Source organism: Empidonax traillii, unplaced genomic scaffold, assembly GCF_003031625.1.
Source record: "Empidonax traillii isolate 1590-97213 ecotype Southwest subspecies unplaced genomic scaffold, ASM303162v1 scaffold272:size679582, whole genome shotgun sequence".
Lineage (NCBI taxonomy): Eukaryota > Metazoa > Chordata > Aves > Passeriformes > Tyrannidae > Empidonax > Empidonax traillii.
The window spans coordinates 633,915-644,547 of NW_020955465.1; the positions used below are offsets into that span (position 1 = coordinate 633,915).

The following is a 10,633-nucleotide window of genomic DNA, read 5'->3' on the forward strand; positions in this document are numbered from 1 at the left end:
AAGCAGCTGGTTTCCCCTTCCCTCATGCGGGGGGTCCAGTGTGGTGACATTCCCCCCGCAGCGGGGACAGCCCAGCATGCCTGCTGCAGCTCCAAACGCTTTTCTAAACCCAGCATCGCTAAACCTAGCACCACTAAACGCGGCATCGCTAAACCCGGCACCGCTAAACCCAGCATTGCTAAACCCGGCATCGCTTACCGGAGACGGCAGTGCCCGGGGTGCGGACGAGGCCCCGCGCAGGACACCCCATGGCCCGTCCGGCTCCCGCTCAGTCCCTGCACGCCGCGGGCACCGAGGCGTGGGGGCGAGGGCAATTCATATCCCTGCGGCTCCCGCACGGTTAACGGCAGGCTCCGGGCCCGCGGAGGAGAACTCCCTGAGGTGCTGACTCATCTTCTTCCATGCCTGTAAAGCACCATATTTCATCCTTCCACGCCCACAGCGCACAACCGCCGTGCAGCAGCTCCTCACGCCGCCCTGCACGCCCCGGTGTGCGCGGTGCCGGCGCGGTCGCAGCTGCCGCACCCCCGGGAGCGCGGCTCGGGAGGGACCGTGGGCCGGGCGGTACCGGGCTGCGAGCCGGCACCGCGCGAGGATCATTGACACAACCGCTCCCGCCCAGGGAAAACCTTTATTCTACTATAACCAATTAGTGTAGAACGAAAACGCGTCGGCGCTGCTGCCGCCTGCTCCGGCCCGGCAGGGACCGGTGGGGACTGCCCCGGCCCCGGGATGCTTTGTCCCCAGCAGGGACATCGGCTGCCCGGGCGGGGGACTCGGAGCCCGGGAGGGACCCCTCGTGGGGTCGGACCGCAGGGATGCCCCCGGGGGGCTGGGCCGGGGAACCCCCCCGGCGCTGCCCGGGGGAACAAAGCCCCGGGCCGGGCGGCCCCATTGTCCCCGCTCCGGCCGGGCAGCGGCCGCCCCGCGCGGGAGGAAGAGGAGGGGTCGCCCGCAGACAATGCCTCCCCCCACCCCCCACGCCGGATCGCCCCGCCCCCCGCTCCCCATTGGCCGGTCGGGAATTTGGGGACCCCCCCCCGCCCCTCCGCCGTATTGTGCCGGGGGGCGCGCGTGGATGTGGGGGGGTGAGAGCGCGCGCGACTGCCGTCGGGGGCGCGCCCGGGGGCTCCCCTTGTGTGTGCGTGTGTGTGCGCGGGGGTGTGCGCGGGGCCGGGGCCATGGAGGAGCTGAGCAGCGTGGGAGAGCAGGTCTTCGCCGCCGAGTGCATCCTTAGCAAGCGGCTCCGCAAGGTGGGACCCGCCGCCCTCCGCACCCCCGTCCCCGCCGCCCCCCTCCGCACCCCCGCCACCGGTAACGCGCCTCTCCCCGTCTCTCTTCGCAGGGCAAGCTGGAGTACCTGGTCAAGTGGCGAGGCTGGTCCTCCAAGTGAGCGGGGCGGTGCGGGGCGCGGGGCTGCGCGGTGCGGATCGCGGAACCATGCGGTGCGGAGCGGGGTGCGGGGCGGGGCGCGGGTGCCGCCCGCCCGGCCGCTTTTGTTCGGGTCGCGCCGCTCCTTTTGTTTACAAATAAGCGCGGCCGGGCCCGGCCCTCCCCGCCGCCGCGTGGGGCTCCGCTCCCACCCCCGGGCCGGGCCAACCTTCCCCAGAGTCCCCGCACCCCGGCCCCGCGCCCGCCCTGCCGAAACCGGAGCTACCTCGGGATGCGCGGGGCTCTCCTCGCCCCGCGGCGGCGTGGCTGCCCCCTTCCCGATCTCACTCCCCTGACCCCTCTCCCCCTGCCGCCCCCCGGCTGTGCCAGCCCCTGTGCAGGGATGCCCCGGTCCACGCCGGGCCCGGTTGTCCTCGGGTGAACCCCCCCGGTGCTGGGCCGGTAACGGGGATGGCGAGGGGGGTTGGCCCCTTGCTCTGGCCCAGTCCTGTCCTCTGTTTCAGGCACAACAGCTGGGAACCCGAAGAGAACATCCTGGACCCCCGGCTGCTCCTGGCTTTCCAAAAGAAGTGAGAAAACTCTAAATATTTCTAAGCAAACTATAAAGTTAATTAACTTCTAATTGGCTGCGCGTGCTGTGGAAGTTGTAGAAACAACAGCCTGGAGCTGGCCGGTCCCTTTGTGGCGGGGCCCTTTTGTTGGTCCCTGGAGTCACAGTCCAGGTTCACCTGGGACGGCTCTGCCCAGGCTGGACCATGGCCCAGCTGTGCTCTGGGTGCAGCAGCGCCTGGCACAGACCTGGAGCTCCCCATCCAGCAGCCACAGACCCCAGAGGGGAAACAGTGCCTGGGCTTGGAAGGCACTAAAATGAACTTCTGGAGGGTGAAGCTTTAGGAGAGTGAGGGAGTAATGGAGAAAACCACAGAATCAGAGAATGATTTGGACTGGGAAAAACCTTAAAGCTCATCTCATTCCATTCCCTGCCCTGGGCAGGGACACCTTCCACTAGCCCAGGTTGCTCCAAGCCCCATCCAGCTTGGTCTTGAACACTTCCAGGGCTAGGGCAGCCACAGCTTCTCTGGGCAACCTGTGCCAGGGCCTCCCTACCCTCACAGGGGAGAATTTCTTCCCAATATCCCATCTTAACTCTGCCCTCTGGCAGTGGGAAGCCATTCCCCCTTGTCCTGTCATTCCAGGCCCTTGTCCAAAGTCCCTCTCCAGCTCTCTTGGAGCCTCTTTAGATACTCAGAGGTGCTCTGAGGTCTTCCTAGAGCCTTCTCCAGGGTGAACAACCTGGATGGCTGAACAAAATGGTGTCTTTCCTCTGTCAGGGCCGTGGCTCCTGCCCAGAACCAAGCTGGGAACAGCAATTGTTCCACAACCGTTGCATCCCAGGAATCACACACGGAGGGGAAAGAGTAGCCAACTGGCTAGGGCACGCACAGAGCTGCCAAGTATTTTGGCTGTATAATAATAAAAATCATAAAAGTTTATTATAGGATTTAATTATAACTAGTTTCTAGATTCTTTTTTTTTTTCAAGAATAGGATCTGGTGGTGAGTGCAGACAGGGCTCAGGACTTAATCAGCCAGATTTGTTACAGTTTGACACAGTCCTGTTTAAAAGGAAAGAGTGACCTGAAACATCCCTGTGTGACCACCTTGGCTTTACCACCTTTGGCCTCCAACCTGGCCCACCACAGCCAGACCAGGAGGTGCAGGAGAGATAGAAGGAGCCCAGAAAAGGAGGGAACTCGCTGAGTTTGTAAGGAGTGTGTTTGTTTTTCCTTTGCTCAGTGTGGAAGCTTAACTCAGCAGGGGTATAACCAAGGTGAGGTTTAACAGGGCCAGGGATGATCCCTGATCCCCTTGTACCAGAGAAACAGTAAATCTCACCAAAAATTGGAAAAGCCACGGGTTTGGGCTACGTAATGCCATGTGGTCCATCACTGATGCTGGAAGCTGTGGGAATGTTACTGATGCAGACAGGGATGTTCTCCAGTCCCTGACTGCCTTAGTTTCCCCAGATGTTTTTTCTTCCCTGCAAACATTGTCCTTGATCCTTGCTTTTTTCAGGGAACATGAAAAAGAAGTACAGAATCGGAAGAGGGGCAAGCGGCCCCGGGGCAGGCCCAGGAAACATGTGGTGAGTCCTGGCAGGGTGGGGATCCATGGCCATGACAGCACTGTAGGGGCTCTGGCCTTGGAGGGCACGGGAGGTGGGGTCTGCCCAAAGCTCAGGATGGGCTCGGCCTTGAGTCCAGTGAGGGCTCAGCAGTGCCCCCAGACCCTGGGTCAGGGGGTTGTAGCTGGCAGTGATAGGCAGGTTGGTGAGGATGCCTGTGAAAAGAACACCTCCATCACTGCTCTGGGGATACTCCAGGAGACAGAGGAATTCCCTGGCACTGGTCCAACTTGGTATCTACTGCTGACCAATTTTGTGCTCTGTGCTCCCCAACTCATCAGATCAGCTAACGGATCCCTTAAGATCAGCTGTGCGGAGAAAGAAGCTGTGGGTGTCTGAGGGCCCTGGCCAGGCTGCCCTGAAGGGTTTGCAGTGCCCATGACCACTCTTTGGTGACTGCCATTAACACCCTGTCTCTGTTGCTTTGCAGGAACCAGAGATGCCTGCAAAAACTAAGTCAAGTAGCTCCTCTTCCTCCACATCCTCCTCTTCTTCCTCCTCTGATGAAGAGGATGAAAGTGACCTGGAAGCAAAGAGAGGTCCCCGCAGCAGAGAGACACACCCGGTGCCACAGAAGAAAGCTCAGATCCTGGTGGCAAAGCCTGACATGAAAGATGCTTCCAGGAAGAAGCGTGGGCGGAAACCTCTTCCCCCGGAGCAGAAAGCAGCTCGAAGGACTGTGAACCTGACAAAGGTGCTGAAAACATCCCGGAAGGAGGTGGGGGGCAGTGCCAAGCTGGTGGGGAAGCTGCAGCCCCAGCACAGCACACAGGGCTCAGGCATGGCCGTGCTGAAGGACCCGCCAGGTGCCTTGGCTGGGCTCAGCTCAGGAGGGTCATCAGCAGAAAACCTGCCCAACATGATGAAGAGCGGCTCGACAAGCCCCAGCCAGGCCATCAGCTGGCAGAGCTCCATCGTGCACTACATGAACAGGATGTCCCAAAGCCAGGCCGCGGCCGAGAGCTCAGCTCTGGGCAGGCTGGCACTGAAGGCACAGGCAGCCAGTAAGAGCAGCTTAGGGCTGGACTTGAAAATGAGGAGCCAGAAAGGCTCTGGGGAGCTGGGGCTCAACGCGCAGGGACCCAAGACTGCAAAGGCTCCCGGCAGTGGCGCCGGAGGAGACCAGAAATCAGGGTTTGCTGCGGGAGGCCAAATGCTGCCCAACGGCAGCAAGACACCAGCGAGCTCCTCTGGGGCCAGCCTCCAGCCAGCCTCCAACCAGGAGCTAAACCTGCAGGCTCTGAACCTGCAGAGCGTCAAAAACGGGCCGAGCGCGGCCGGCGGGAACAGCCTCCCCCGGCACCTCTGCGGAGCCCTGGCCAAGGGCTGTGGCGGCGGGGCCAGCGTGGGTACCAGCGGTGCCAAAGGCGGGGCGGCGGGCGCCGGGCTGGCCGCTGCCGGTGCGCTCGCGGGCGGGGACGGCGCCAAGAGCAAGAAGCAGACGCACCGAGGTGACAGGGACTCGGCCAAAGGTGGCGCGGCCGGCACGCAGGAGGGACACGTGGCCGCAGAGAGCCGCAAGACATCTGCCCTGTCCGAGGTGAGCACGGGCGAGGACACCAGCTCGGATTCAGACCGGGACTCGGCTTCCTTCCCGAGTGTGGGTCAGAACATGTCTGTCTCCATCCAGACCAGCCAGGACTGGAAGCCCACCCGCAGCCTGATCGAGCACGTCTTTGTCACCGATGTCACCGCTAACCTGATCACAGTGACGGTCAAGGAGTCTCCCACCAGCGTCGGGTTTTTCAACCTACGGCAATACTGAGCCCAGGAGTGTGAGAGGAGGGAGAGGGTCCTTCAGCCTCACCCTCGGCTTTGCCCAGCTCTTCCATCAGGTTTCCTTTCTTCAAGTGAACGTGGAGACCTCGTGAAACCTGCTGGGACTCATATCTGGAGAGGCTTGAGAAAGACGCAGTGAAACCTGCTCCGAACTGCCAGCGGGGTCATGGATCCCCCCAACTCCTCTCCATCCTTTTCTGAAGCCGTGCCCTGTGTGGGGATAGCCAATGCCATTCTCCAGGAGCCGGGGCGCTGGTGCTGCTGGGGGAGTCAGGCTGGCAAGTTTTGAGCCAGGCTTCACTGCACACAGGTCTCTCTGCTTTACAGCTTCAAACAGCAGATGCCAAGGTCTGCAGCTCACTGGCCGCAGGGAGGTGTGGAGCTTCCATGGGCCAGCCTTACACCTGGGAGAGGAACAAGAGATCCTCTTCTGTCCTCCAGGCTCCCCATGGATCTGTCTGTGAGCTGTGGGGAGACACAAGTCAATCCAAATGAGGCAGCTGCTGCTCCCAGCCCTTGGGGCTGTAGGGGGGTGGCTGCATTTGGGGGTTTTTCAGGGTACACTCAGCCCAGCCACCCCCCTGGGCGAGGTCATTTCCAATGATGGGAAACCCACAACATTTCTGTTGAGGTTTCCAACTGATAGGGAAATATTGTTTACATTTTTTCTAAAGGAATTTTTTTTTTTTTTTTTGATGAGGGAGGGAAATAAACCCAGTCTAGGATAGGCTGAGTCCTGGATGCCACTAACGAGATGAGCAGCAGAGGTGCTTCTTTGTAGGCTGCTTCCTTTCTGCCCAGGGAGGGTCCTTTTTTGGAACCACAGAGATCCACTGGCTTCCCTGCAGTGACTTGATTTCCAGAGGAAAGTAAATTTCTGGGCAGCCCAGGGAACCTCTGTGGCACTTCTCTGTCTCGTCCCAGCATCGCCATTGTCTCTGTCCTATCAGCAGTTTCCAGGCACTCGTAGGCACAGAGCGGGGCAATATTGTTTAAGTCTTGCAGAATGTGCAAACCCTTCCAGCAGTAGGTAGGTCAGTGCTGGGGCTGCTGGGCACCTGCAAGGTTGGTGCTGTAATTTGGGCAGAGCCAGGGGCAAGTGAGCCTTCCCCACCATAGCCCAGCTAGACCTGCCTTGGCTGCTTCCTGGGTTAGATTTACATCATCCATGTTTTTCTTCAGATGGAAGGCTCAGAAGCTGGTCAAGGACATCTGTACAGGTGGGATGGAGCAGTGGGAAAGGGAAGGAGAGGACAGGGAGAAGGATCAGGGCCAGCGGGTACCTCGGGCCGCTGTTCTGTGAGGACCTGAAGCACCTCAGCAGCTGTTTGCCTTCTCTTCACTGTCCCAGCAGCTGGAGTGTTCCTTTTGGCTTGTAATTGCACCCAATAATGACTTTTTCACTGCAGTATTTTCCCTACTGCAGATTTCTACAAGCCAAAATTAGCAGCAGTTCAGGCAGAGTTTAGTAGCATTCGAGGTCATTTTAGTTCTGTTGATGCTGAGTTCTTTTCTTGGAGGCCATGAACAGCTGGTGGCTGCTCGCTGTCCTGCGTGGTTTGGAGATCCCCCCAAAGGGTTGTCCCACCAGGGGTCACCAGAACACTGACCTGGCACCAGGACAGGCATTTTCCTTTGCCTCTGGCAGGGCCACTCACAGTGTCCTCACACACGGACCAAACTGGGTGTACAGGTACTTCTGACCCCCACCCCTGACGCAGCAGCCACCCCGCCGTCACGGCTGCTGCCACTGGCTGGCAGTGGGGTCATTCTCAGGTGAAAGAAACACTGCCCGTGCTGCCTGCTGCTCAGGGGATGGCTGGATGGCTGTTCCCTGAGCACTGGCTGCAGGCTCTGCCTGGGCGGGCTCCTGTGCTCCAGAATGCTCTCCCTCCGCTTTTAGATTTAATCCCCAGCTGTCCTGTGGGTTGTGGTTTGAGTTTTTTTGTGTTGTGGAGCTGAGCATGGTGTGATGCAGGGCGGGTGGAGGCAGATGGTGCCTCACTGCAGGACCTGTACAGGTTTCTCAGGCAGCTCCAACTCTGCCTCAGCACAGCCTTGAATGTCCCCTGGACAGCCTGGGGCAGGGGACACACAGCCCCCAGCACCACACTGTGCATTGTTCTGTGAGAGAAGGGGCTGAACGGAGAGAAGGGAACACTGGCCATGGAGGAGGTTCCCAAGGACAGTTTCTGTCAAGCTCCACGGTGCCAAAATGTCACAGTCTGTGCCGTTTACCTTCTAGTCTTTTACTCTGCCAAACGACCTCCAAGGAAGCCTTGTCCTGTGCCAACAGAAACCAGTGTCCTGGGCATGGTCTGTACTGGGCTCTTGTGCTGGGGATACGAGTGTTCTGGGAGTGGAATCGAGGAATCTGGAAGTGCAGGGGTGACGCTCTGCCCCACACACCAAATGTTTGCTACTTGGCCTTTGCAAATCCAAACTGATCAATGATGTGCCTTTTGGACCGTCCTTATCTCAGCCTTGTCTGTGACACCGGTCCCACGACAGATTTGTGCCTATGCAAAGCGGGGTGGCTGCAGGGTCCTAGGGACACTGACGCCCGTGGGGAGAGGTGTCCTGTCCCCACGAGACAGCCAGCTGTCACACAGAGCCCTGCTGAGGGACGCCCGCCGAGGGGAAGCCGGCCCAGAATGGGTGCTCTTGCCTACAGCAATAGGATGTGGAGATGGGTTTTCCCAAGGGGGAAAAAACATCTGAGGGTGCTCCAAGAAGGGGTCGGGCCCCAAGCAGCTATGGAGGGGGCAGGAGATGAGCTGTGAGAGCGGGTGCCGTGCTGGCTGCATGCCAGCTCTGAGCTTACCGCTCCCTCCAGAGCCCTCATCAAAGTGCCCATGTGTTTCTCCATGTGGGGGCTTGCTCCTGCCTCCTGGCTGGACAAAAAGTCACTGGGCCCGAGCTTGTGCCCACCCCTGACAGCAAGCAGCCCCTCCATCACCCACCCTTCCCGGGTAGGTCCCCTTCCAGCAGCACGGGACTCTGCTGTGATCACTTGCTATTGTGCCTTTTGCTGACCAGGTGGTTCAATTCCAAAGGTCTAAGGATGGTGAAAATGATAATCCAGGATTTTTTCTGACCTTCATCTCCCGCCATGTTTCTTCCCTAACACCTTCCTGAGCGGGTGTTCCAGGTTCTCCCAGCAGTGCTGGGGTGTCTGAGCACACGGTTCCCATTGGGGTTTGCCTCCCAAAGGCACATCATGTGAGGGATTTATTGGAATATTTTGTGGACAGGAATTGGAAGCTGGTGCAGTCCCTGGTTCGCACCAGGGTCCGTTAGGATTCAAGGTGTACTTATTTTTTTTCCCCCCTTTTTTTTGAGTTTGCTGCTATGGGTTGGTGTGTTCAGCCAGGTATCAGACAGGCAATTAAAGGTTTGTCACTTGTCATTTTCTAAGGGGTTTCCGGTGTGGAAAGTCCTTCAGTATTTGTATATTGAATGGCTATTTTCTCCAGGCATAATCTGGTTAAGCATCCTTGTTGTTTTCCATTGGACTGGAAGAGGTGGCTGATTCAGCCATCTTCCCAAGAAACTGAGTCTATTTTTATATATATATTTTGTACCAAAAAAATACCTGGAGTACATGGAGAGATGGAGATAGTTTAGGGGTTTGGTTTGTGTTGAGTTTCTGCGCTGGTGTGTGCCTGGGTGTGAAGGGCTTCAGAGCAAGGAGAAGGGGGTTACTGGCAGAAATTGAGGGATGGGTGAAAACAAACAATTGTTCTTGTAACTTGTGCCAGTCACTGCTCTGATTTGTACGTTTTAATTAAAGAGAGAGCCAAATCGGTCCTGTATGACACTTATAATTGCTTTAAACTGCAGCTGTTTGTTTGCTTTTATTTTCCAAGAACAAAAGTCGGAGATGTTATTGCCCTGGGAAAGCATGAGGGCTGTGGGAGCAGGACCAGCACCCGGCCCTGCTCCCTCCACAGCCTCACGGCCCCTCCTGGCCCCTCGCTTGCGTTCTCTGTGCTGTTTTCCAGTGTTCCTGGACGCTAACGCTAGTGTAGCCCCCCAGCTCTAGGCTGCTTTTAATTTATTTGCAGGAAAACACTAGGAGACGGTTACGTCGGGTGGGGACTTTTGTATAACTTTTCCACTGTTCTTTTTTAGCATATCAATAAATATTTTCTTAAACTTTTCAGCTTCGTGTGGTCACTGCTCCGGGAGTGCCCCAGCCCCCCTCCCCGGGCATCGCCTGGGGCCACCCCTTTCCCGGGACACCGCGCTCTCGGCCCGGACAGCCGCGGGGCCCCGGGATAGGGGTGTGCGAGGCAGGGGGGAACCGGAGCGGGGGAACCCCCCTTACTTCCCTCCGGGGGTCCGGGCAGGACGAGGCCCCTCCTGGCCCCGGGCTCCCCCGCTGGAGCTGGGTCTGCACCGCAGGGTCTTCACCGCTCAGGTGTTTCTCGCCGTTCCTCCGGGACCGGGACCCGCCGGGGTTGGCGGGGCGCGCCCGGCCGGCCTGGCCTACGGAGGGCGCTGCGCGGCCGCGGAAGGGCGCGGGTGGCTGCCCTGGGGCTCCGCCGTCGGGGTTGCTGTCGGGCGGGAGCTGAGCCCCGGCAGCCGAACGCCCCCCGTCCCGTCCCAACCCCCGCCCCCAAGCCCACCCCGCGGGGCCCCGCGGCCCGTGTGAACGGGCCCCCCCGCCGGGCCGGGGGAGAAAGGCGCCATTGTGCGGCCCTTCCTCCCGCTCCTCCGCGGCGCTGGCAGCTCCCGCGGCGCGGGGTCCGCGCCCCACCCGCCCGAGCAGAAAAAGGAGGTTAATGAGGACACGGCTTAAAAACCCACCAAACCCCCCACCCCCCGGCTGCGCGGCCGGGGCGGGTTTGCACACAAAGGCCGAGCTCTCCGGGCAGGGGCCGCCGCTCCGCGGCTCGCCCCGTCGGAAGGGCAGAGCGCCGCGGCCCGGGGCAGCGCCGGGCCCGGTCCCGTACCGGAGCGGCGTCGGAGCGGCTGCCCCGGTGCTGTTCCTCGGACAGGAGTCACTCACGGCTCCCGCCACCGCCTCATCCGGACAGCGCAGGACCTCTGGGGGGGGACCCGGCCCGGTGTCACCTGCGTTCGGGGGCGCCCCCGACTCCCCCGCCCCTTCGGTCCCAGCCCCAGGCCCTTACAACCACGATTTCCTGTATGGAGGGGGATGCAGGGCCACCCGTCCCATCGGGGCCGCAGCACACACCACACGATGTTCCCGGGCTCCCCCCCGGCCACACAGACCCCCTCACCCCGGGACCACAAAGGGAAGCCAGACACA

At 60.0% G+C, this 10,633-nt stretch overlaps 2 protein-coding genes across 7 annotated transcripts in view; one reads left to right on the forward strand and one right to left on the reverse strand.

The window, feature by feature from the left end:
• The window catches only part of RBFOX3 (RNA binding fox-1 homolog 3), a 140,650-nt gene extending 140,210 nt beyond the window's left edge, over positions 1 to 440 (reverse strand). For 4 of the 6 annotated variants that reach the window (XM_027889847.1, XM_027889848.1, XM_027889846.1 and 1 more), the window contains exon 1: positions 199 to 438. The gene's annotated coding sequence lies outside the window, so the exon portion shown is untranslated. Of the gene's footprint in view, positions 1 to 198 lie in introns of all 6 variants that reach the window. The other 2 variants (XM_027889845.1, XM_027889844.1) reach the window with 2 other exon arrangements.
• A 741-nt stretch (positions 441 to 1,181) lies between these two features.
• On the forward strand, positions 1,182 to 5,341 carry CBX2 (chromobox 2). The gene is made up of 5 exons (XM_027889800.1): positions 1,182 to 1,253; positions 1,346 to 1,389; positions 1,896 to 1,961; positions 3,468 to 3,537; positions 4,007 to 5,341. Exons 1-5 carry the CDS (start codon positions 1,182 to 1,184, stop codon positions 5,339 to 5,341), a joined length of 1,587 nt encoding a protein of 528 aa, XP_027745601.1.
• Positions 5,342 to 10,633: the final 5,292 nt, after the last annotated feature.

Bases quoted from the DNA above. Each gene is read 5' to 3' on its own strand.
- CBX2 (XM_027889800.1), top strand. From the start codon at position 1,182: ATGGAGGAGCTGAGCAGCGTGGGAGAGCAGGTCTTCGCCGCCGAGTGC. The intron at 1,390-1,895 runs GTGAGCGGGGCG...CCTCTGTTTCAG, and splicing joins TGGCGAGGCTGGTCCTCCAA to GCACAACAGCTGGGAACCCG. The intron at 1,962-3,467 runs GTGAGAAAACTC...TGCTTTTTTCAG, and splicing joins CTCCTGGCTTTCCAAAAGAA to GGAACATGAAAAAGAAGTAC.